The sequence below is a fragment of the Macaca mulatta genome, chromosome 2 (genome assembly GCF_049350105.2).
Source record: "Macaca mulatta isolate MMU2019108-1 chromosome 2, T2T-MMU8v2.0, whole genome shotgun sequence".
In the NCBI taxonomy this organism is placed as follows: Eukaryota; Metazoa; Chordata; class Mammalia; order Primates; family Cercopithecidae; genus Macaca; species Macaca mulatta.
The window spans coordinates 174,652,220-174,679,968 of NC_133407.1; the positions used below are offsets into that span (position 1 = coordinate 174,652,220).

At 38.0% G+C, this 27,749-nt stretch overlaps 1 protein-coding gene across 1 annotated transcript in view; it reads left to right on the plus strand.

Moving 5' to 3' along the window:
* Window positions 1-27,749, plus strand: part of MORC1 (MORC family CW-type zinc finger 1) — a 161,077-nt gene that overhangs the window by 124,570 nt on the left and 8,758 nt on the right. The window contains exons 22-26 of the mRNA XM_028844635.2: window positions 7,575-7,644; window positions 10,061-10,127; window positions 15,318-15,470; window positions 23,360-23,432; window positions 25,033-25,086. Coding sequence (XP_028700468.2) covers window positions 7,575-7,644; window positions 10,061-10,127; window positions 15,318-15,470; window positions 23,360-23,432; window positions 25,033-25,086 — 417 coding nt within the window. The remainder of the gene's footprint in view (window positions 1-7,574; window positions 7,645-10,060; window positions 10,128-15,317; window positions 15,471-23,359; window positions 23,433-25,032; window positions 25,087-27,749) is intronic.

Here is a 27,749-nt window from a genome sequence, read left to right on the forward strand (position 1 = left end):
AAGAAATGATTCAAGGACTTACTATATGAGAAATGTTTTATCTGTGAAGCCATGGTGTTCATTATGTTATATAGTGTCCTTTCTGTTAAAAAAAATCACTAAAAGTAATTGACACATGAGAATTTCATGTCAGGGAACAAATCTGATATTTTCTTTTATCTGAATATAAATTTTATTACTCATTATAGTTTCCTTTTTACCTTGATTGCCAAGAAGCTTATAGCTAAACTTGAACCTGCGTGAGAGCAACTACAGTAGCCTAGATGGTTCTATTTTTGACATGATAAGTGAGAGTATTTAGAAAAGGACATGGCCTCTTTGGACATGTCTTTAGGGTAAGGTCCCTCAAAATGCTATGTAGAATTGTGGATTAGGTTTAAATTGCACTTGTGCCAATGAGAGACATATCACTTCTTCTGACTTTAGCTTAATTTATGATAATGTCCTTCACCAGAAAATTATTGTCACAAGGTACATGACATAACTATAATGAAGGTTTTATTTAAAAGTTGTTTCATTTTGGAAAATTTTAAACATAGTGCAACCATGGGAAATGTGCCCATTTCCCGGCTCCAGTGGTTATCAACTCATGGCCATTGTTGTTTCATCCATATCCCCTCCCTGCCCCCATTACTCCCAGACATCATATCATTTCATCCATAAATTGTAATCATTTGAAGAAGCCATTTGAAGGGATGTTAAAAAAGTATAGACATGATTTGTGAATGGGAACAGAAATAGCCTCACTATTAACAGTAAAGAACAACTAAATGAAAAAAGTAAACACCAAAGTATTTTCAAAAGGAAAAGGGTCAAAATTTAATCAGAGGCTAGAAAGAAAGACAAAACTGCAACTGGTGGTGTAAATAATGCCACCTCTCTTGACCTCTTCAAAGCAAAATGTAATATAGTTGTACCTGTGAATATTACTGTTCACCACTTGCTTTTCAGAAGTTTCAAAGTCTGTGTGAGTTTTCATGTAGCCTTTACTTTGTCACCTCTCTCAGCTTTGCACAGAGCTTTTGGCAAGTGCCTTTTCATGAATTAGAGATGGCATTTATATTTAAAACATTGTCTTTTTAGGTAGTAGTTCTCAAGTTCTTATATTACTGTGTGTAGCTATGTGGTATGATTTGTGTCTCTGTGATCCTAGCAAGATGTCTGTTTTCATACTCATGGTGTCTAATTAACTTGGATAAACACGTATTATCCAGAGATGCACATTAATTTCTGTTTGGCTGGAGTTGCAATAATGCAAGTAGGAAATAATTGCTCCTCAATGTTGTCTGTCTGTACTTTCTTAAACCTAGAAATTAAAAAAAGATCATCCCATCCCCCGTGCTCCTTCCTAGTTATCTTCTAATTATAGCATGTATCTGTGTGCATGTGTGAGTGTGTGTGTGCCCCTGTGTCTATTAAATTTCAAGAAGGAAGGCACTCAGTGCTAATGGTGGTGCAGGAAGTTGTCACTTAAGAAAGAATAATTAGCTACCACAAAAGACTCCCTCCCCTGACCCCCAAATGTGGCATTTATTATTTTGGCAAATTTACTGGATGTGGGACCCAGGGTCTTATTTTAGGTATAAGAAACTAAGAAAACTAAGAAATATAGTATATTCAGCACACCAAAGAAACTTCATCTCACAGGGATGACTTCACATTATCCAAATTCATAAAACTGTTGTATTATAGCATAATATCAGTTTAGTTATTTAAAAGATAAATACAGCCTCAGTTCAATTGGAAGGCACATATTGACTTAAGCTATGCATTCTGTCCCATTATGCCCATCTGCATGGGCTGGCCAATTATAATCTGACAGTTGCTGGTGAGCTGGGTGCCTGAATATTTAAAAGGCGTCCAGCTAAGACAGCCTGCTGTGTCCACCTCCCCAAGAGACGTGACGGAGATGATGTTACCAATGCAACTATAATACTAAAAGAGTACTGACTCTGGGAACCTTTGCCTTATTCCTGCCTGTGTTTCTATAACTGTTTTTTTCATGCTTTCAGGAGAATAACTCCATTCTGACTGGCAGATTTGTTTTTGCTATGTTAATACAATTAGTAAATGTCTATCAGTCTGCCTTTTGAAATGTTTTTTTTTTTTTTCATATTAAGGCACTTTATTTTTCTTTGTTCCATGTTTCAGGCAACATCTCACTCTGGTTCTTGTACTTATAGTTATGCAATTTCAAGTGAAATGACAAAAGTATTTGTTATTTTCCAGATTCATATTTAACCCTACCGTTGCTGATTATTTCAGCCATCTGATCGTTCATTCTCCAAAATTACCTCACTGCTGTGGCTTACTGTTATGTTTTATTTGTTTTCCTAACTTCTTCTCTCCCTACCACCACTGAGCCCCTCAATTCTTGATTGAATGCTCTTCTTATTACTTTTATTCTAAGGCCTGTGATCTATTGAAGCAATTTTTTATTTTTTTATTTTACCTTTAAAATTTTTTTGAGACAGAGTCTCCCTGTGTCGCCCAGGCTGGAGTGCAGTGGCACAATCTCCACTCACTGCAAGTGATTCTGTTGCCTCATCCTCCCGAGTAGCTGGAATTACGTGTGCCACCACATCCAGCTAATTTTTGTGTTTTTGATAGAGACGGGGTTTTGCCGTCTTGGCCAGGCTGGCCCGAACTCCTGGCTTCAAGTAATCCACCCACCTTGGCCTCCCAAAGTGGTGGGATTACAGGCATGAGCCCCATGCCCAGCCTTATTGAAGCAATTTTTAAAAACCACATTCTTCTTGTTTCCTCTTTTCCCAGTGGGGACAATCCTTATTTTCTGATCATTTCTAATGTCTGGCACTTTGTTCTGCACCATGCCTCCCATTTAACATGCTCCAAATCATTCATGTGGTATGGAGCTTCATTTGTCACATCTCTAGTTACTTCTGCTCATATTCTTTGTTGGTATTGCTTCCACAGCATTTTTTCTTTTTCTTTTCTTTTCTTTCTTTTTTTTTTTTTTTTTGAGACGGAGTCTCACCCTGTCGCCCAGGCTGGAGTGCAGTGGCGCGATCTCAGCTCACTGCAAGCTCCGCCTCCCAGGTTCACACCGTTCTCCTGCCTTAGCCTCCCAAGTAACTGGGACTACAGGCACCCACAACCACACCCAGCTAATTTTTGTATTTTTAGTCGAGGTGGGGTTTCACTGTGTTAGCCAGGATGGTCTCGATCTCCTGACCTCATGATCCGCCCGCCTCGGCCTCCCAGAGTGCTGGGATTACAGGTGCCAGCCACCAAGCCCGACCACATTTTTTCTTTCTGATATTTATGCTTGGCCTTTTAGCCAGTGTGGGCCATTCATTTTCAAAGTCCATGCAATGAGCGTGTTCGTGGCAAGACCTTGCACATCATTTGGAGCTGTAGAAGTTTCCAACTGGGATTCGGTTAAAGCTCCAGGCATTTTCTGGAGATTAAAAAAACTGCCAGGAAAATAATGAGCAGTTTTTCTTTAAAAAATCTTAATCCTCTTTCAAATGCTCTAGATAGCCTCTCAATTGTTCCTTCGGAGATATTTGGTATGGGACTCTGCGTTTCAGCAAACTTCTTATTTTTCATAATCTTGTTAGCACAGCTACAGCCCTCTCCACCATTTTAGGGTAGCTAGGGTGGTCCATATTTGTTATCTCTGACCCCGTAAAGCTGAATTGTCCAGAAATTCATGTGTGTGTGTGTGTGCGCGCACAGGCATGTGTATTCTAGTAGAGTCGGTCTTTTCTCTTTCTGTGTGGCCATGATGAAATTCAGGTACTGTTCTTCCATCATCTCATGTCACCTCTTCATAACCTGAGAGGCAAGTATTCTTTTCACCCCTATTTTACAGATGGGGAAAATTAAACTCACTAAAGGTCACACTGCCAGGAGGTGGGCACCTTGAGCCCCAGCTGTTAGACTTTGCTTCTCCTTGTGTAATCACTCTTCATGTGACATCTCCCTTTACCTCCCACCTTCATAACTGTCCCCTACCTCCATTCAATCAGCCCATTCCACTTGGGTCAGTTGAAGTACCTAAATACACTTTACTCAGGCATGAGAGTTTCAAGGTCTACCTATATATTGCACTGGCTAACATTCAGCATTTTGGCTTGTGTTTCCAAAGTTTTTTAGATGGGCCTCTCCAGCCAAGTATCTTGAATCAATTTTAAAAGACCAATCCATCATCCATGCCTTGCCCAGATTAAGCTCTCTTAAGCCCATTTCTCTCTGTATTCACCCTAAATCTGACCTAAACAATGTGTTAATAGTTCTTTTCTTCTAAGACCCAGCTTTTGTCCTTCTAGTCAAGCTAGAGTCCAGTCATAGTCATGAGGCTCATCTTCTTGGGGTCTCCACTAGTTCCTAGCTTCTAAAAAAGAAAGTATTTTTCTTGTCCAAGATTATTACTCTAGCAATATGGTTGTGGTCATAACTTTACCACCAACCCCTTCCATGAGCTGTTGTTGCTTTACCTTTGGCCTCCAGAAAATCTGCCCTTTATAAAACCATCAGATCTCATGAGAGTTACTCACTATCACAAGAACAGCACAGGAAAAACCCACCCCCATGATTCAATTACCTCCCACTAGGTCCCTCCTGTTACGGGATTATGGGATTATGGGATTATGGGATTATGGGAGCTACAATTCAAGATGAGATTTGGGTGGGGACACAGCCAAACCATATCAGCAGGACTTTGAACTTTTCACCGTAATACTTTCTGGCCCACACTAGAAACCCAATGTTAGTGAATAAATTACTGAGTGAAGGGGAGGGCCTGGAACATAATGTTAACTGCGGATGAGTGCAAACAGAAGGAGTCTTTGAAGTAGGCCGAAAGGTATTTACTGGTCTTATAGCCCTTATGGCTCCTTCATAGTAATAAGTGCTTGAAGTAGGCGTGGAGGGGTAAAGGAGTAGAAGTAAAGAAATCAGATAAAGTGATATTACCCAGTTTTTACGTTTCCTTAACAGCAATGAAATTAAATAGGTGTTGCACAGCTGCCTGTGGTATGTTCTTTTTTTCATCTGACTTATTTATGATTTATTTATCTTCTTAAGTAGATACTTTACAAAATTGAGCATGCGGTATTATGTTGATCCATTGCATCCCTTGGAGAACTGACAAATCCCACCCTGCTCATTGTTAACATAATTTTAATTAAGACGTCTTAAACTCTATGTTAAGACTTAACTATAATCTCACTTACTTTGTGTGAGGTGTTGTCTATTTCATGATATAGGTAAAAATCTCAGGCAAGAGGTTTCCTCCAGCTTCAGAATATGAGACACAGTTAAGCCTAAGTGACTGAAGAACATTTCTATAAGGAAACCAATTAATGTAAATGAAAGACCTTTGTAAGTAAGATCAAATATACAAGCAATGTAATTGAAAAAACAGCTGTGTGTTTTCTTGTCTCATCTTGAAAAAATTCAGACTCTCAACTATATTGTAATAGAAGGCAGCATCCTATAAAATCAGATTTCCACAGTGTTATTTCAAAGAAAATACTGTAGGCTTTAAATCATTTATCCAAAAATCTTTTAAACATTAGAATAAAGATAATACAACAAAGGAAAAGAAAAGGAATTTTTCATGTTATAGAGATGGCAGAGCTTTGTACAAGTAACATTTTTGGGGTAAGAGGGCATATCTGATCCTAGAAAAAACAGCCCTTCAGAGCTCAAAGCAGAGAACTAAACAATAGAATACAAACATAATTAATATCATGAGGCTGTGTTAATAACACCAACAACAAAATTTCTTTTCTGGGAGTGCTGTCATTTTTGTTAACCTTGGATACTTTCATCTTGTCTGATTTTATCATAAAAGAAAGTTACCAAGAAAATTAACACGTTTTGATATAATCATCTTGGATTATAACAAAGTACTTATAACGAAAAGCATTAAATAGGTCTTCTCATAAGCCTATCTTGTGGTTCCTATTAGCTATTGTTGATAATAGTCTATGCTGCTGCTTATAAACTGGTCCGAAAAATCTTTAGTCCGAAGTTGGAGACACTTAATATCATGTAGATTTTCCTTATATATCAGCGCATCAGAAAAAAACTTTAAATTTTATGTTGATCAGAAGTAAATAAAGCATAGACTTTAAGGTCACTTAAAGATGTTTTGCAAAATGAATCTTTAAAAATTACGTGTTTTGATTACTTCCTGGGGCAGTCACTTATTTACAGTTTAAGTACAAAAATTTTTTGAAATAGACAAAAGTAGCTTATAAGTAGTCTTATTTCTTTTCCCCTTATCCATAAGGCTTTTCTTGCTCTTGATTTAGGTGAAATGGAAAATGGCAATGATAGACAGCTACACAGTTATTGTGTTGCTAGGCTATGGGTGTGCCCATTTAACCTGCTTCCTGAGAGAGCACAGTTTCCAGAATGCTATGTAAAAATACTCCTTTGTTTCCTGGGGGGGGGGAAAAAGCGAGTTGACATCCTCTCTAGACCACATTTGTTTAGCAGGTTGGAGGGGGCATGAAAGATGAAAGATATATCTACAATGAGCAAACTTGAAAAAAAACTGACAGCTCCCTGCAGATGGGGACGTGGTTGTGTGCGTATCAGTGTGTGTTTAGGGGTCTTCAGAACAAGGAGCAGACAGGAGCTTTTGCCTTCTGCTTGCTTGCTTTCTTTCATAACTGCCTGTTCCTCTACCTTCTCACAGATTTACAAAATACATAGAGGGAGCATTCTGGTTGTCTTTTCCCAAAGGCATAAACAGACACATTCTCTCTCTCTCTCTCATCTAAGGTATATTCCCAAAGTGTAAGTCAGCTTTATGTGAGCCTTGTAAAATGGATCTTAACAGAATTCCCAAAGTGATCATAGACCTGGCTTATGAATGGGGCACTCCACCCCTCAGATGTCCCCTATCCACTCCCACCCTCTCAGCCTCCCAATCGCACACGAACACACATCCATCCTCTCTCTCCAGGTGCCAGTAACCCTCCTGGCTCCAGCAATCAACACACTAAGGCTCTGCAGCCCCTTTCAGGCAACTTGCCTGGGATTCTGTCAGAAGATGAGATATCCCATCCCCCAGTATTCCAGGTCAACTCCCCATCCCCATCTCCTTATCTATTATGCTTTGGAACTACAGGCCCCAGCCCCAAACTCTCCAAAGTTTTCATTGCACGGATGCTGAACTCTTACTCTGTCTGCTTTGCAGCAACCAGAGGTACCCTAAGCTTCTTCAAAACAATAGAGGCTCAATGGTTGTTTCTGGTGAATCAAATACTTGACCCATTTGTTGTAGACATTGTTACCTCCATGTGTAATATCAATTTTTAAATACCTGCACAAATATTAGTAGAAATACAAAAATCCCTTTAAAGAAATCAAATGAGTAAACATGACTATGATAATGCAATCATCCTTGAGATTTATGCCATTATTGTTTTGTACATGTACCATTTGTTCCCTTTATAACAAGTGCATAGCTTTACTGCTGCTAACATTATGATCTCTTTTCTGCTGGGGACACTGCTTTTCAAGGTCTTTTATCAGGTTTATAATATGTCCTATGTTTCTGTACAGGTTTAAATAAAGAGCTTGTTTTTCAGGTTTCAGATAAAAGCAACACTGATGCTTCACTGAAACAAGAAAAAAAGGAAATTCCTCTGATAAACCAAGGTAAAAAAAATCAGCTCATATATATATATATATATATATTAGCTATAATGTTTGAGACGTTTTCAATATGGCTTGACAGCCTAATATATAGATCAGAAGTTTGTCAGCAACTTGGATTTTAAAAAATTAAGTTTGTTGTTCTAGAAGTGACAGGAGTAGAGAGAGGGTGAGCTGCCAACATTGTGTGTTTTGGTGGAGCAGAGAGACACTTTCTGACTGAGGATAGTGTCCCCAGCACTGCCACACTGCCTGAAATTTCCGTAGACTTATGCCACTCTCTGTCTTGAATTCTCATTCTAATGTTGATTAGGATGGAAATCAAGTCAATACTTTTCAAAATCTGTTTTGAAAATTATAATGATGACAGTTCCCGTGTTTTCATCTTTTAGTAACTTTTTGCTTTTCATGATTCTTCTGAGGTCCCTAAAAGTAGTTCAACAAACACGTTTATTAAATAGTTTCTTCATGTCCAGGCGATGTAATGTGTCTCAGGTAAAAGACTTGAACTTATTTAAGGCATGAAGTTGCCATCTTATAATATTCAATCCAGTAATAATTTCCTGGATAGAGAAGCTGAAAACAAACTGGATTCAAAATGTTTTATTTTCTTAGTGTTCATTGTTATTACTGTAAATCTTTTATTATGCATTCTAATATAATTACGCCATTATCTTTTTATTTTGATATTATACCATGGGACCTGAGAAGCACATCCAGTATTTTCATTGTCTTTGTCTTATTTTGAAATAACTTTCAAAGATCTTAGTCTCAGCTCATTTGTTTTCATCATTCCTAATCCTTTTTTTTATCAATCCATGTCATGGTTTTATGTTCTCTTTTGGTGGCATGTTTTTCCTTCCTTCATACTTTGTTGCTTAGGTAACCTAATCAGCTATTCATTCACAACTTTATGTTTGAGCCCATTAGTGAGGTCCCTAAGAAATCACACTTTTTCTTTTTCGTCTTAATTACAATAATTTGCAATTCCACCATCAGGATTTCTTTTGTAAGGGTGTCTTAATTTTAAAGCCAATCTTTTATAGACAGTTCAAACTACTACTGTGCCTTCAAGTATGGTTCTGTTGGATTTCCAAATTGTACTAGAAAAATTGCTAATGTAATTTTATCCTAAAATTAGTATTTAATTTTAAATACTCTTCCTAGGTTTGGCAGGAACAAATTGTGAAATGTTTTCAAATGACTGTTATTTTGAATTAGTTAGCTGTTGGGTTAAAAATTTTCACTTTGCATTGCAAGTCAGTGAGTAAAACCAATGGTGCCTGCAGCATGGGTGGAAAGCATCTGTCCATTCATTCTTTTTCCTTAAAAGGGTCAGGCAGATCCTCAGCCATTTACCCACCATCTAGAACTTTGCTTGTTGATGTCCTCTGCTACTTAGCCTTCAATAACCGTAAACTTGTTGGTAAAGGTTTACTTAGTGGAACAAGATATCTAGACAGTTATAATAAAGACTTCTACATGGAAGACGGACACATTGACTCATTGCTTATACTGTCCCCAAGACACTCTTAGAACAATCCAAGTGGACCATAGAATTTCTGCTTTGCTGTGAACTGGAAATAAATCACCAAACTCTGTGAACCTATAATTCTGAGGTCCTCTGAATGAGGAGACTAACTAAATGACTGTAGGTCTCTTCCTGCTTTAAAGTTCACCTTCCTACTGGAGACACATTTTGTATTGGGATCTGTCAGAATGTCTTTGAACCTGAACCCCAAATAGGAGAGAGTGAGATGTTAGGGGGAAGATGGTTGTCTTGGTAGAGGCTGGCGAAAGCAGGGAATCAAAAGTTCTGATCAGTACTCCAGGCTCTGGTAAAAAATGTCAATTTAAAAATTACCAAAGGCCGGGCGCGGTGGCTCAAGCCTGTAATCCCAGCACTTCGGGAGGCCGAGACGGGCAGATCACGAGGTCAGGAGATCAAGACCATGCTGGCTAACATGGTGAAACCCCGTCTCTACTAAGAAACAAAAAACTAGCTGGGTGTGGTGGCGGGCGCCTGTAGTCCCAGCTACTCGGGAGGCTGAGGCAGGAGAATGGCGTAAACCCAGGAGGCGGAGCTTGCAGTGAGCTGAGATCCAGCCACTGCACTCCAGCCTGGGCCACAGAGTGAGACTCTGTCTCAAAAAAAAAAAAAAAAAAAAAAAAATTACCAAAAAAGAGTTACAGAGTCTGTTGGATAACTGTCTATACTACATAAACTGTATTTTGAAACATTATAAACTACCTTAAGAACATATTATACATCTCCTCACAATTGGTACAGTTTTATAAATGGATGTTTGAATACAAATCCATATTATACAGAGGTAGATAATGAACCGCTAACATTTCTTTTGGTTCAGTTTATTGTGTGATCATCCAAATGCGATTGTTTGTCTATGTTCTTTTGAAGAAAAACAGGAGCTGTGCAATGATGTTCTAGCAATGAAAAGAAGCTCTTCATTACCTAGCTGGAAAAGGTGAGTGTACTACAATTATACAAATTCCAAGTGAGTGCAGTTATACTGCTGAAAAGTAATTATCAATGTTTAAGTACAAGAAGAAAGAAAATAATAGCAACAAAAGCAATCAAGAATGGAACCAAATTTTACAACAGAGACATGAAAGAATTAGCAATACACCTTTCCCCCAAACCTTTTCATTTCTTTCGTGAAGAGTTGGAAATAATGAAATGGAGCTGGCTTAACTTCCTGCCCACAGCAAGTAACCAATTCAAATTACTTTAATGTAGTCAAAGAACTGAAAATGTCACACATATATAAGGTATGATTATGAAATCATTAACTGATTTTTTTCCCCTGTGGTTCATTGTCTTATTGTCATACATACATGTAATTATAATCATTGCATGCTAGAATTTTCTTGACATAAGAATTTTATCACTTTTAAAATGAAATCAGCTGAATGTTTTAGATATCCAATAGAATTAAAAGAATGTTTTCAAGGAAGCAAACCCTTATCCTCTGTTACAAACCTAAGCTGCTTTCCAGGCGTTCAGACCCAGTTTCTCTGAATCCAAATCCTGTGCTCTTTGCATAGGAGCACATTGAATTAAGAGCAAGAAAAAACGGAGAGGGGCTTTTATTTCCCTGCACTTGCTGACAGGGTAGTGAGTCAATCCAGCACTCATACCTCATCACCTTACTCTTCTACTTCAAAGCCTTTTCAGCCCCCACTACTTTTAAGGTAAGTTACAAACTCCTTAGCATGGCACAAATCCTCTTCTCTACTGCCTCTACTTTTAGCCCCCACTTTGCTTCCCAAAGGTTCTAAATTACTAGTAGTTCTGTTTTATCACATCTCATCCCTTTGTCTGTACCACTTCCGTTACTTGAATGCCTCAGCAACTCGTATGTCAGTGTCAGTTACCCTTTCATTTAAGTCTTAGTTCAAGTTTTCCCTTCTTTAGGGTCTTCTTGACTCTCCTCAGCAAACTCAGGTATTCACAGAGGCACTGTTGCAACGTTGAGATTGTATTGTAATTCGTTCAGTAGTTATTTGTTAAATTCTGTGTTCTGACACGCAGTGGTGAGCAGTGATCACAGTCAGATGGAATTATCTGTTTGAATCTCTGTCTTCCCATTGCATACAGGCTCCTAAAGGACGGAGGCCTTCTTGTCTTCTTCATAATTCTAAGCTTTTGAAAGATCTTCTCTGACAACTCCATCTAAAGTAGCCCATCCCATTTCTGATAAGCCACACTTTTATCATCCTGTTTTATTTTTTTCAAAAAGTATATTACTATTTTAAAGTATCTCCTTTACCACCTATTTCTTTTTACCATTTTTTAATTGTAGCTTGCTTATTTTCTCTATTTTTCACTAGATGCCAGTGCACTCCATGAGAGTAGGGACTGTCTTGCTATTATCCCTGTGTCTCTAATATCCAGAATGACACTGACTCATATTTGGCACTCAATAATATTTGTTGATTAAATAAGTGACATAATTTTTTTTCCCCAGTGCTGTTGCCAGGCCTTCCCATGGCCGTTACTTTGACTTAGAATTATTTATGAAAATTTGCTTTACAATTTAAGATTCATCCAAAAACAAACTAAAACACATTTATGTGTATGTGAGTGTGTATATGCATGTATATATTATTTCATGTAATACTTTTTGGTCTTTATGAGATTGTTGGTTTTTTTGTAATCACTGTTGACTTGTAAACACAATATGAATGTTAGAAACAATCCACAAAAAACAATCTTTTTTTGCAATAAAAAAAATCAAAATCAGTATATTCCTTTATGTGAATTTCAAGAAGCAGCAAAAATAATCCATGGAGATAGAAATCAGAATGGTGATTGCCAGAGTGGGAATGGGGTGAGGATTGACTGGAAAGGGGCTTTAACGACTTCTTGGGTGAAATGTCCCATAACTTGATCTGGGTGATGGTTTTTTTTTTTTTTTAGACTTTAACTTCTAAGGTACATGTGCACAACGTGCAGGTTTGTTACATAGGTATACATGTGCCATGTTGGTTTGCTGCACCCATTAACTCGTCATTTACATTAGGTATTTCTCCTAATGCTGTCCCTCCCCTGCCTCCCAGTCCCACTACAGGCCTCGGTGTGTGATGTTCCCCACCCTGTGTACGTGTGTTCTCATTGTTCACTTCCCACCTATGAGTGAGAACATGCAGTGTTTGGTTTTCTGTCCTTGTGACAGTTTGTTCAGAATGAAGGTTTCCAGCTTCATCCATGTTCCTGCAAAGAACATGAACTCATCTTTTTTTATGGCTGCATAGTATTCCAAGGTATATATGTGCCACATATTCTTAATCCAGTCTATCATTGATGGACATTTGGGTTGGTTCCAAGTTTCTAGTATTGTGAATAGTGACGCGATAAGCATACGTGTACATGTATCTTTATAGTAGCATGATTTATAATCCTTTGGGTATGTACCCAATAATGGGATTGCTGGGTCAAATGGTATTTCTAGTTCTAGATCCCTGAGGAATCGCCACACTGTCTTCCACAATGGTTGAACTAGTTTACACTCCCACCAACAGTGTAAAAGTGTTCCTATTTCTCCACAGCCTCTCCAGCACCTGTTGTTTCCTGACTTTTTAATGGTCGCCATTCTAACTGGTGTTAGATGGTATCTCATTGTGATTTTGATTTGCATTTCTCTGAGGACCCGTGATGATGAGCATCTTTTCACGTGTCTGTTGGCTGCATAAATGTCTTCTTTTGAGAAGTGTCTGTTCATATCCTTTGCCCACTTTTTGATGGGTTGTTTTTTTCTTGTACATGTGTTTAAGTTCTTTGTAGATTCTGGATATTAGTCCTTTGTCAGATGGATAGATTGCAAAAATTTTCTCCCATTCTATAGGTTGCCTGTTCATTCTGATGGTAGTTTCTTTTGCTGTGCAGAAGCTCTTTAGTTTAATTAGGTCCCATTTGTCTATTTTGGCTTTTGTTGCCATTGCTTTTGGTGTTTTAGTCATGAAGTCCTTGCCCATGGCTATGTCCTGAATGGTATTGCCTAGGTTTTCTTCTAGGGAAAAACAATCTTAATGGAAGAAACTTACCAAATGCATTATGAATGATGGTGATGATAAAGATGATCATAACAACAATAATAGGTATTATTTACTGAACACTTACACTAAACATTGAGCTACATTCTTTGTATATCCTCAGTATAACTCTATGAGGTAGGCCCCATTATTATTCAACAGAACAAGAAAGAGAGGTTTAGAGAGGAATCTCCTGTGCTCTAGTATAGTACTTTTTACCCTTCAACCTCAACGCCAACATGAATGAATCTTTAACATCGCTAAAATGGTTAAAGAAAAAGACTTCTTTAATAAAATGTCAGCATACAGGAGGTTATAACTAATGAGCATTCAGACGTTGTGTAAGTATTCTTTAACAGGCAATTAAGCATTAGTTTATATAATGTTCTTAATCTCAAAAAAATCAGCTGAAGTTAGACAGTATAATTAATGCCAAAGAGCTGTTGACAGTAGAAGCACATTCCATTTGATATAAACTGTTATCCAATTTTAAAAGATCCTCATCTTATAAACATGTAAAAGTCTCTGGAGCTGTGATCTTAATTTATGGACATCAGCATGAAAGGATTACCAAAAAAAAATGTTTTTATTACTTGACAAACAAAACCCTTCATGATCTGACCCCTACTCGCCCTCCCCAGCTTCATTTCCCATGTTGTACTGCCCCCAGACTCTTGTACTTTTTGTTCCCTATGATACTGAAAGCTTTAGTCTCATCAACAAACTGCACATCCTTACCGTGAGTTATTTTTCATGCTGCAGCCATGTATCTTTTTAAAACCTGCATCAGATCACCTCGTTCCCATGCCTGAAAACTTCCAATGGTAGTGCCCACTCTGCTTAAAAGAAACTCTAGTTCCCTCCCCATGCCCACGATGCCCTGTGATCCCAACACTGACCTCGCTCATCTCATCTCTTTCCATTTGCTTCCTGTTCACTCCACCCCAGTAGCTCTGAACATTCTTCTTCCTCTTCCAGGTCATGACTAAGTATTTCTCTCAACTGACTTGGTTCTTTTTTTGTTTGATTTCTGTGCTTTTCTCTCAGGCTAAAATAAACTTTAGTTTAAAAGTCTCTTGCATTCGTGGTTAAGTGATTTTTTTCTGTATTGTAACCACATTGCAGGTTCACTTGCCCGCTGCTTGCAGAATCTAATTAACAAAAGCTAGGTCTGGTGTAAAGAAAGTGACTTTTTATTCCAAAGCTAGCTTAGGGGAAGAAGTACAGGCTTACTGCCTTCAGGGTACCACTTCACCTTTGGAGCAGAAAGTGGACACTTTTAAAGGGGGCCTATCATGAATGGCACCTCAGGGGAGGAGGTGAACAGGTGTGTGGGTCCCCATGCTAGCTTGGTGCCTTATCTACTGGGCAGTAAAGTTAGCATTTCATGGGCAGCAATAGGTTTTAAAGGTGCCTGAAAACTTTCTAGGTGGGAGAGAGTTTTGTAGTGGGATTTTGGATTGTAAATCAACTGTTATCTCTGGAGGCAGTCTCCTGGTGGCTGAAAGTTCCACTAGAGCTTCTAAGCATACAGTTAGATGAACTTGCCCTCTAGGGAGTTTCTAGTGAAGGGGAGGTAAAAGGTTTCAATTGCATTTCTAAAGGACTATGTAGGAAGTGGGGAATGGGGAAATGGAGAAAAGAGAAAATAAGAAATAATAAAAAATAATAGTAACTCATTTTCTTTTTCTTAGAAAAATGGGGCTACTTGGTTACAGTATGTTTTAATTTGTTGCTTTTTAAGTATATCCATTGTAGATTTCTGCTGTATGGTTACCATGAGGCTTACAAAAAATATTCTGTAGTTGTTTAACAGGTTTCAAAAGTCTCTTTCAGCAAATGAGAGACAAGTGGTATATGACTACTGTTAAAAATAAATTATCACCAATTCCATTTAGTTGTTACTACCTAAAAACTTTGAAAAAATATGTGACTGGAATAAATATAAATTCTTCTAATTAAGAATTTGTTTCATGTAACTACAGTGGTGGCAGTTTTTAGCATTACACATATGTTCTTGTTCTCATTTGTTGTATATGAACATTTCACTCCTTCTTGTATATTAATGTTTCTGAAATTGTTAATACCTACCATGATTTCTACTTTGAAATGATAAACCACAGCTTGCTTAATGTGCCGATGGAAGATGTGAATCTAAGTTCTGGACGCAAAGACAGAGTTTGTGTGAGTGGCAGTGATAAAGTTGCTTCTTTGCCAGCGTCGTCTCAAAGCACACCTGTCAAGGAAACAGTGAGAAAACTGAAGTCTAAATTAAGGTAAAGATGTTTACTCACATATTTCCACATGCTTTGTTTCACTTTCTAAGGAGTTACAACTCCTGTTGTTTTCCTTACTGAGTTTTAATGATACTGAATAAATTCAATGGCGTGACATTATGACTTTTCTCGTAACTATGCTGATTTAGATATACTATGGGTTAAATGTCCCTTATAATAGAACTGGTAACTGCCTGTTGTTACATAGTTTGGCAGTATGGTAGACATTAGTCTTCTCTTGAATGTAATAAATAATTTTTACTGAATTTTCTTTCTTTTTTCCCCAACAGAGACTCTTATGACATTATATGGCCTTTTTAAAAAAATCTGGGTTTTTTTGTTTGTTTGTTTTAGTTTTGGATACTGAACTTATTGAGGGAAATTGAGTTTTGCTTGTTTTGTTCTGTGTAGAATGTTAACATTTGTGGGCACGTTATTTGAGGAATTTAAATGTCTGGGTCTCATTTCTCAAAGGATGGAGACAAGGAGAGGGAAAAGTTCATGATTCAGGGTTTTTCCAGATAGAGACTGATAATAGATGGGGGCCTTAAAATCAAGTCAAAGAAGTCTGTATACCAAAGCATGCTCTAAAACAGGTGCCATGTGGGAGGGTGGGAGGTGGGGCCAGTAGCACCACTAAATCACTGTACCTCATTGGTGGTGTTGGGATCCACAGCCTTTTGTTGGGTTTTAAAGGTCTTGTGTGGGGTAAGAGGCTCTAGGCGAGAGAAAACAAACACATGCCCTACCTGGAATAGTATTTTTCCTTAGGATAGCTGCTTGATTTTTTCATCAGTGATTGACATAATCTTCCTGAAGATGAGAGTTCTCAAACAGTAGAAGCAGTTAGGAAGAAAGAGAAAGATGGAGGAGAACACTTACATAGGGACTGTAGCCTCTACTAAGGCTCAGGCTGTGGTCCTGTTTGTGAGAGGAGACTGCTAACCCCAGTAGACTTGAACCCAATTCCGCAGATGCCATGGGCTTGGTTAAAGTCTCTGTAGCAGCATCCAGGGCTGCAGGGCTATGATTATGACATGGGCATGAAGGCCCCACCTGCTGTCTCATGCCTAACAACAGTCCTGCCCCAGGAGGGAGGAAGCACTCTTGGTTACATGTGGATGGACCCACCTTGGACTTTGTAGAGGGACCTATTTTCACTACTGACACTAGGGATCCAGAGACAAGTTGTTGATGGAGCAATGAAGACAGACTGCTACATTCCAGAACACCAAGTTCTGACCACCAAATATCCCATTCTGTCTGGTTGGCAATCTTCCACTAGCCTGGAAATGGGACAAAAGCAGGCCAGACCTCAGCATGGTTCAGGCATTATAAGGTTGAAAAAGGCCACTTATCCAATGATCTAGATAGATGTCAGTATTATACTGCTGTAGCTTACAGTATAATCCCTAAATAATGGGATTCTCTAACTAGTTTCCTATACTCTGCCTGTATTTTTCTAGAAGTAGTATTTAAGGTCCTCAACTTTGAAGGTGGGTTGCTATAAATTTGAATTCTGATGTGTTACTGGTCCTAAAATTCAGGCCTATTGGTTGATCACTAAAGCATAGTAGTATACAGTAAGTTATATATGCATGTGCCTGTATATATTTGAATAAATGTGAATATCATTAAAAATGTATGGCTATGACTACATATCCAATTATTTGGACATTGCTACAAGTGAACCAGGCCTTCTTAATAATAGTAACTGTCACACCAGGCACCGTGGCTCATGCCTGTTATCCCAGTACTTTGGGAGGCCAAGGTGGGAGGATTGCTTGAAAGGAGGAGTTCGAGACCAGCCTGGGCAACATAGCAAGACCCCGTCTCCATAAAAATAATAATAACAATAGCTAAACAGTAATAGTTATCAGGTTTGAACCTTTATATTTCAGGCATCCACCCACTTACTTTTTATAAATTAATTTATATTCTCACAAATTCATGAAATTGGTGTTATTTTTAAATATTGTGTATGGATGAGGAGACCGAAGCTTAGAGGAACTAACTTAACATTACAAGTCTCATGGACAATTACATAAATATGAAGGATGGGGCTGGGGTTTAAGGTGAGGCTTTCTGATTTGGAATCCCATGCTCTTAATCATATATAGTACATACCCTCTCTTCACACTAGGAGACCTATAGGTACCTGTCTGAGTGTGTTGCAGTGTGTTGCAGAGTTTGGATGCATAGCTACTTAAATTTCTTTTTCAGATAGATCAATTTTCTTTTTCAAATTCATTATTTTCCTGATTTTTTTTCTTGGCTAATTTTTGTTGTCTAAGTGTAACATTTCTATTATTTTAGTGAGTTACATGTGATCAAAAAGGGGATAATCTGATTGAGTGTACTAAGACTTTAAATTGCATCCACTTCTATCATCAGGCATCACTAGAAAATTAAAATTTCCCAGAAACTATCTCTCTCATGAACAGGCAGACTCTTTACTGCTTAGAATCATCATACTGTTATCAGCTGAGCACTCTGAAAGCTGAATGTGTTAATATATCAGCTCTATTCTGTATCAGCTTACATTTTGTGTGGTGATTATTTTATTAAAAATATTCAATGATGAAAAAAATTTGGACAGATCACAGCTTTAACTAAAACAAAATGAGCTCCTTGTCATACCAGTTTTCTCTTTTGCTTTCAGCAACATGTAGTGTGTTTTCTCAAATTTCACCAGTGAAAACAGATTTCTTGTTTTCTTTGTTAGGTATTTTGTTGTTTTTCTTGTTGTTGTTTTTGTAGTATTATTTGCTATTTTATATCTGGTCCACATGTAATTTCTTGAATTTACTAGACTTTAAGTTTTTCAAGGCATGAAGAATGTGGCTCACTGTGTACAATGTAAAGGATATAAAGTATAAAGAAATACTCAGAATTGTTTACCATATTTACCTTTCTTGTCATATGATAAAAAGAGTAGTAGTTAGAGACCTTTTAAGTGTGAAGGGTGTTCCCTCCATTTGGGCCACTTTGGACGTGACATCATCCTTATCCGTTTCCACAATGCCAAGATAGTGTCTGGCCATCTCTGTGTAATTAATGCTAACAATTAATTAAAAGTACAGTTTTTAGTGTACCTACTCATTACCTAATTTTGCTCAGTTAGGCATTTTCCTCTCTTATATTACTTCTTGCTTTTTGTGTATTCATTTGTTGACTTCCCAAATAAAGTAACATCTTTGAAAACAGATTGAATTGTCCACAGTATGTCTAACATATATCGGCATGTATTTAAATAATACTTTTAATTTAATTGAAAGGGATTCATGTAAAAAGTAGTAAGTAGTATTACTGAATGTTAAAATACTTTTAAATCTTGGAGTGCAACTGAGTTAAGTTAGTGGCAAATAAGCTGAACTGGTTCCAGACTATTAAATTTTATCAGATGATCCTAAATGTTGGAGTAGTATTACATTTCAAATCTCTTTCAATAATAATAATAGCAATAATATTAGTAACAATACATATTTGTTATGCACTTACTATATGCTGGGCATAGTCCTAAGGGCTTTGCATATGATAGCTCAGTCATCTTACAACAATCCTATAAATACACACTTTTATTATCCCCATTTTACAGATGAGAAAACTGAGACATGTAGAGGTTAAGTAATTTGCCTAGCACTTGCTTAGATTTGACTTCCTGGCAATCTGACCCCACAGTCCTTGCTCTTAACTGTTGAACTGTAATGCCTTGTTTTGGTTTATTGTTGTATATGTAAACTTGATAAGGCAGACTCCGTTTATTTCATTTCTATAAAAATATAAACATGCTTTTTGTTATCTTAGATTTTTAAAATACCAAAAATAAGTTTAAAAAGAAAGTCACTTTTTAACATTTCTGCCAGTTGTTAAAGGAAAAGGCCATGAAAATACATATACTAGCAGTTGAGGTCTGCCAAAAAAACATTATTAGAACTGTGCCATTTCCATTTCATACTAGTCTTTTACTGAGTTGAGGAAGAAAGTTTTGGTCAACCTCCAGTAGGAGGCTTGCTCTTCTCCTTAGCCAGGACTAAGCTAATTAACTAGGTTATTGTTTAAAAAGACAAGCTGGATGACCAGGTAACTCTATGGACTCCTGTCCATGTCTACCATGTTTAGAAAGAGTAGAGTTGTATCATCATGAGTCAAAGATTTTCCTTGGTAAAAATTATTTTGTTGAGAAAGGAATATGACTATGGAGTGAAATGGAAATGGCCCTTAACTGGAACCTTTCAAAGGTTGGCCATGATTTATAGAGATAGTGTTGATTTAGTGGTTCAGCTCACTTAATTGAACTCTATAAAAACTTCAAATTCAAACTTGCAGATATGGATGTGGATTCCACAGAAATTCAGCTGAGATGGGCATCATAGCCAAGATTCTGGATGAAAGTAACAACTTTGGAGGAAATCTTTAGGATATTTATTTCTTGAATTCTTGAGAAGAAAGACAATGTTAAACAAAAACAAATTTCTGATTTTATTATCAACTCTGGGGTTAAAATTCTGAGCAAATGCTTCAAGGGAAGGACTATTCCTGTTCCTAAGTGGGACAGAAGTCCTATTGAAATGGCAGCACTTGGTTCAGGAGTTGCCCCAGATGCATCTACTTGATGCAGTGGCTCCTAGTGAATGAATGCTGGTTTATTCCTATAATTTTGTGCTTCGTGTCTCCTGGCCCACGTTGAAATGTACCTTATGGATTCATGGCTCACTGTGTCTGTTCTAGGGGAAATCTCAAGTTTGAGGATAGAAAGAGGTTTGATAAGATGTACCCTCAAGAACAAAGAAAGTATTGCTGAAGAATATCATTAAAGAAAAGGACTCAAGACAATAAAACTGAAGTAATTTTTAAAGAGTTCTTAAGGATCTACAATCAGACCCTAAGTCTATGATTTTTGGTATCCTATAGGTTTTTACAGAATCTAATTGTTTTCCTGAATTAAATTTGCAGGAAAAGGGAAAGGCCTGTGTGTTTGTGTTTAGAGACTGCAAGTTGCTGGGTAATTTGTCCTCCTCTCTAGTCAGTCTTACAGACCAGAATCTCCAAGGGAGAAGCAATTTAGGAGCGATCTGATGTAGAAGAGAGTAAAAGGCTCAATACCAGGGAGTCCAGGAGGGAGACAGACATTGAAGGAGGGTACAGGGAACTGACTTGGGCCTGGTGGTGGGGGTGTCTTCAATAGCCAGGAAATCAGAGAAAATAGGAATAATTCCTCAATCAAAGAGTTTCCATAAAGATTGCATGAAATTATGTGTAGAAAATTATAGCAGTGCTTGGCACGATTCTAGTACTTTATAAAGAATAGTTGGATTGACTGGGTGCGGTGGCTCACAACTGTAATCCCAGAACTTTGGGAGGCCGAGGTGGGTGGATCACTTAAGCTCAGGAGTTTGAGACCAGCCTAGGCAACATGGCGAAACCCCATCTCTAAAAAAATACAAAAATGAGCTGGGTGTGGCGGTGCGTGCCTGTAATCCCAGCTACTCAGGTGGCTGAGTTGGGAGGATTGCTTGAGCCCGGGAGGCGGAGGATACAGTGAGCTGAGATCGCACACCACTGCACTCCAGCCTCAGCAACAGAGTGAGACTCAGTCTCAAAAACAAACAAACAAACAAACAAAAAAACACAAAGAAAAAATACTTGAATCTAACCAACTTTTTGGTCAGATATTTTACCAAAGAAAAATACAAAATTCTCTGGTGTATGGTGCCGGTGGCCTGGAATACTTCCTTCACATGCCCCCATCCACTACACTCGGCTAACTCCCACTCTTCCTTTATGGCTACTGAAATATGAGTTAGAGCCCCTTCCTCTGGTCTCCGTGATGCACCTTTCTCGTCGTCCTCCAAGCGTTTATCACATGGTGTTGGAATAGCTTGCTTTCTTGTCTCCATTTCCCCACTAGACCAAATCAGTTCAGTAAGATTGTATTGGGTTCCTAGCATGGGGGCATGATGCCAGGCTCTGTGGGGCACTGAAGGTCAAAGGTGTTGTTTTAGTAGGGGTTTAAAGAATGCCTGTGGAATTAATGAGTTGAGAAAATGCAAAATGGCAAAAGATACTGTGATTTCAGTAAACACGAAATCATGTTTAAAGATGTCTATTATGTGTCTGTTTTTAGAAATAATAGTACAGACATAAGACAGTATTCAGACTATAGATGATGTTTGCTATAGATTTTGAAATAGAGATGCCAGATTGAAAGTAATTGAGAACTAATCCAGAACTTTTTTCTCTCACCAAACTTCTCCTTTGGTTTCTCCCCTTTGCTAGTAAATGCTGCCATCTAATATTTATTTGTCTAAAAGCATATTCTTAGGGGATTTCTGATTTGCTGTAAATTTAAAGACAAAAGAATTTATACTCACAATGGAAAGAACTAATACTCTTAAAAGGTTTCAAGCCTGTGATGGGGAAAGGGATCCTGGATTTGACGAGTAGCAAGGTTAGTTTGTGTAAAAGGTCTCTCACCCTCCTGCTCCAACAAAATGGCCATAATGTTGACCCAAGACGCCTTTCCCAGGAACTCCTGTTGCAACTTTTCTTTCTATGCCATGTGATTTCTTCTCATCTCATATACCCGGAAACCCCCAACCCCACTTTTTTTTTAATCCCATTCCTACCCCATTTATCTTCTTGCTAGCCAGACAAATAACTCTGACGAGTGTTGTATGTCATATTTAATGTTTGGGCAATGCCAAGAATTTTCAGCTTTTTGGTTTTAATCCCCTTGAAATTATAAATGTGTATTAATACAAATAATATACTTAAAGTATGAGGAATGTAAATTGTATAAGAAAGAGCTGTTTTGTTTTTGGTTTACCATATTATTTTACAACTGGAAAGATGTTGTAAATCCCTTAGATAATATACATGAAGCTCTTGGAACACGTCAGCATTAGAATACTATGCACTTTTAAGATGTGGTGGCTATAAATTTCTAGATCTCATATTCTCCCAGGAATGAAATATGTGTCATATAGGTGATTAATCCTAGAAAAACTGTCACAGTAGAAGGATGGGTGCTACTGCCTTTTGACAAAATGAAGCACCTGTCAGAACAACGGCCACCACTATTTAGAAAGAGCATGGTCCATGTATGATTTCTAAGAGCAGTCTTGGAGTCCCTCATGAAAAAATTACTCTGGAGACTTAAACTCTTTGGTTTTCTCAGGAAAAAAGTCAGTAAGTCTGTAGTCAACCTAGTTTCTTCCAGGAAATTTGCAATGTTGAGTTCTTTGCAGAAGAGAACACTCAACTAGGTATAGGCCTTTCCTGGACTGGTTGTTTATGGACTGCGAGGCATTGTGAGGTTGGCTGATTTCTTTTCTTTTCTTTTTTCTCCCTTCCTTCCTTCCTTCCCTCCCTCCCTCCCTCCCTCCCTCCCTCCCTTCCTTCCTTCCTTCCTTCCTTCCTTCCTTCCTTCCCTCCCTCCCTCCCTCCCTTCCTTCCTTCCCTCCCTCCCTCCCTCCTTCCTTCCTTCTTTCAGTAACCTTTTTATTTTGAGATAAATATATGTTCACCTTAAGTTGTAAGAAATAATGCTGAGAGATCCCCTGCGTCCTTCACCTAGCTTCTTGCAAAACTGTAGAAGAGTATCACAATCAGGATATTCACATTGATGCAGTCAAGATACAGACCAGTTCCTTCACCAGAAGGGTCCCTCCTATTGCCTTTTTATAGCCACACTCACCTTCCTCTCCCCAGTCTATGCTTTCTGAAAAACACTTTGATGTCAATTCTAAAAACAAAATGTTTGGGGGTAACTAATATTCGTCTTTGCCAGGATATTTGATACCCAGAAGACAAATCCAGTTCTGACAGGTGAGTGCTACCTCTGTTATCCTCGTATATTCCCATATCTGCTGTGCTTGTATTCCTAGGGAGATTCTTCTGTATTTTTTTCCTGAGTATCAGCTACCATCAGAATTGGAAGAACCTGCGTTAAGTTGTGAGGTGAGTTGTTTTTTATTTTTTATTTTTTTGAAACTGTGTGGGAATGATAGAATATCCTGAATTTAATCCTCAGTGAAGAAAAATGTAAAGTGTTTCCAATAAGAGGACCTAGAATGGCTTAAGTGAATGAAAATGAGCATCTTTACACCAAATGGTGATTCGTAATTAAACCTATATTTGAAATCATTGTGACTGTGAGTTACAAAAGGTGGAAAAGATCTTACAGACAGATAGTTGCAGAGATGGAAAGAAACAGGACGTAGTCCCTGAGTTCCCTCTCCCCCACCAAAAACAAAGTTTCTGTTCCTTAGATACACCTCATCAGCTGCTTATTATGAGGAGCTGAGCTGCGGATTGGGTAGGTCAGGCACATTAGGTATCCAAAGCACTCATCTTACTGAAATCACCAAGACATCACTGAGATAGATGAAGAAAATTGTGTCGACCAAACCTCCTCTCGGAAACAGTACCAAATGTGATTGGAAAAAAATCTTCCAACAGCTACTTGGGGTGCAAAGAGTAAGCCTCACATCTATGGGTTATGCTTCAGTAACAATGAGTAGTCTACAAAGGGCTCGCGCAGGGCTGCGGTGAAGTTGAGTGAGGTGCGCATGCCTGACAAGCAAGCTGCTCAGCAGAAGTGGAGGGAAGAGCTGCCTAGTCCAGGAGGATGGGAGGTCTCTTCTCCATCTCCATGCTCGTTGTTGCCTGTGGAGATGATGGATATAGTTGGTATTGGTGAAAACAGCACAAATTATGAATGCAAGAAGGACTATATGAGTCTGATCCTGGGCACCATCCCTAATTTTCTAGTCTGTAATCATTGTTTCTGCCTCTTTACCCTCTACTCTCACCTCATCCTCTCCCATGGGGCTTCTGATTCCACAGCTGAACTATGACTGTTCTTGTCAGGGCCACCAGTGACCTCTTGATAAGTGCAGTGTCACTTTTACCTGACCTGTCAGAGGCCTTCAACCCAGGTGACCACTTTCACCTTCTTGAAGCACCTTCTTTTTGTAGCTCCCTTGACTGCACACTGCCCATTTTTTTGCTTTCCTCTCTCCCATCTTCCTTGCGGCAGCTCCTATTGTACGTGGTTTCTCAGTGTTGGCATGTCTGAAGGCTCGTTCTTGGGCCACTCTCTTTTCTCTATTAAATGCTGTTTGTAGGTGACCTCATCTAATCTCTAACTTTAAAACATTAATATTACCACCCACATGCCAGTGACTTCCCCATCTGTTTTTCTGGCACTCTCTTCCAAGAAACCCAGACTCCAGCTGCCCTCTTGACATCTCCCTTTGAATATTTATTATTTTATCGCTTCATTTTTCTTCACCTTGATTTCTGTATCTGCACAGTTTTTTTTAACTGTGCTGTATTCATTTATGTAAGCTGACTTAATCCTTTTTTGGAAGGAAGCAAAGTATAATTTAGTTAATTAATTGAATTAGACTCAGACTTAAAAGGCCCATAGTGCCAATGTTGGCCAGTTCTAGACTTTGATGCTTTTTATACTCAATGCTTGCATGATATAACTCTGCTGTAGACAGCAGGTTCTCTAAAAGCTAATATCCTGTTCTATTATCATTTATGAAAACAGCTGGAGCAGTGCCCAGAGCATATAAACAAAAAGCTGAAAATGTGTTTCAACCAGGTAAGCGTCCTTTCAGTATCGCCATTTATATTCTAAATGATCCTGTGTTCCAAAGGATAAATAATGTACATTTCCAAATGTTAGGTTTGAAAGGAAATCAAATTTGCATTCACTTATCGAGACTTATATTAATGTATAGTGTATCAGATGTCATAAAGCAATATCTTTTTGAATTTTAAAATACTAACATTTCTATAACATAAAGCTGTGAAACACTTGGAATAGGACTGAATCTTGAATAGGAAACAGGACATTCTGAGCTTTTAAGAAATATTTTCACTGAATCCTCAAAATGCTAGACTGAAGCATAAATTTTAGATTCAAGTTTTAAATTATTTCAAACAATTTGATATCTCTCTGAGTTTTTTAAGTACCTTAGCAATAGTTTTTTAAGTTAGTGATTTTTCCATTCTAAAAGTAGACATAAAGGTAATTAATGCTAATATAAGAAGTAAAAGCAGTTTTTAAAAATTCATCCATAGCCTCAAACTATTCCAAGATCACTGATACTAATATTTTTGTGTATTTCCTTACAACCTTTCTCTTTCTCTGGGTAGATTTTTTTTTTAACAGTTATCAAATAATGCTGTGTATCCAGTCCTTAAGGATTTCCTGGGGGAGAAAGAGTCCAGAGTGCCCTTCAGTTCTACTACAGAAATATCTCAAAAAATCATACGCCCTCAAATCCCTTATTTTACTCTTAAAAAAAAAAAACCCTGGGACTGCAAGTTGTGAACTTGGCCAAGCTGACATAGGGGATGAATGTTGGAGCCAGGATGGCCATGAAGGTTCCCAGATTCATCGCACAGGCCAGAGTAGCCAAGAACTTTGACACCAGGATCATACTGAAATGTTGGGTCTTTGTTGACACTTTACCTGTGCTTTGTCACCTAGCCACCAGCTCCATCATTAGTGCAAACATTAGCATCTTCTTCTGTATGCTTATGTTTACAGCCATCTTTGGAAAGCTCTCATAACATGAAAATCTGTAAAGATTAAGAGGTGACTGGCACTTCTTGGAGTTGTGCAAAGAATGACTCTAAGCAGAGACACTGCCTCATAGTTTTTATAGGTAATGGAGTACATTTGCATTTGATCTTAGCCAAAAGTCCAAGAAGCAATTATAATGGAAGACATCTGGATATTCTTGTTTTATAATTGAAAAAGAATGGTGAATAAATTCCCCAGAGACATACGACAAGGCAAACTTGACAAGTAGAACCTAAACCATATTCCTTCTTACAAAGACTGTATCACATGGTATTTAAAGTTCAGACTGGGCCTAAATTTAACAACCCTTGTTGATAGGTTTGCCTTTGATGTTTCTATCAACTGGATGGTGATAAACAACTGGAAATGAAAGAGGGGGGTGTAGTTATTGGTCTCCCATTACTGTTCAACTAAAAAGTGAATTTATTTTCTGAATAAAATTTTGCTGAAAAAGTAGTAACTGAACATTTTCAGTTTGAAGAGTTACTTGTCAACATTTCCTAACAAGAATAAAAGACAAAGTTTACTTTCAATATATTTTGATGCTGTTCTACCACTAATATTATTTTCATCAATAATGTAAAACTGGGATTAATTGATTGAGAGCCACTAGAGCCAGGCACTGAACTAGGTCTTTTCTATATTAACTCATTTATCCTCACAACTTTGGTAGGTAGGTACCACTATCTCTTTCAGTAATGAGGAAATAGAGATTCGGAAAGATAATATTCCAGTGTCATGATCAGATTCAGAATTGAAACCCTGATTTTCCCACTCCAAAGTTCTTTTCATTGTACTTTTTTTTTCCACTTTTTTTGCCCACCCCCTCTATTTTTGTGTTGCTTGTTTTTGTCTTGAAATAGGATCTTGCTACATTGCCCAGGCTGGTCTTGAACTCATGGGTTCAAGCAATCCTCCTGGCTTAGCCTCAGAGTGGCTAGGATTACAGGCTTGTACCACCACACCTGGCTATTTCATCTTATTCTCATCCAGACTTTAATACTTCATCTTTGTGATAGAGGTCACATGTATTACTTGCAATAAGTATATTACAACTTCTCAGCCTGTTGGTGTAGAAGAATTATTTTTAACTGACTGGAGACCTGACATTACATTATGAGACATATATGGAGGAGATGCTGACAGTGATATATTTATGTGGGGTGTGTGTGGTAGATGGGTTGGCTTGTTGGGCCACCAGGAATTCATTGTCCCAACTGAAAGTCTGTGGCAGTCAGCTTGAGGAGCTTATCAGTAAGGCTCCTGGATCTTCCTGTAGCTCTCCATTTACTGGCTAGGATACTCTGATTTGAATACACTGTAAAACTTAGAAATGTGCTAAGAATTATACTGTCATATAGCTGTTTATCCAAGCTTATATATACCCTTTCATATCTGTTTCTAAATATTTTTTCCAATGTCTACACTATTAGTAATGGAGCCAGAGTGAATAAGATACGTGTTTATTTGGGGTGAACAGTGTTAGCGTAGATGATGAGCAGTATCCCCTTAACATGCAGGGCAAGTCGGGTTCAAAAAATCAAAGCAAGATAAACAGTCAGGAGACCAGAAGTTCCTGTTGAAATGAGATCTTGTAAGCGAAACACAGAACAACTTGACTGAAGTTCTGTACATTTAATGAAGAGAGCCACATCACAGCATAGGAGAAACTT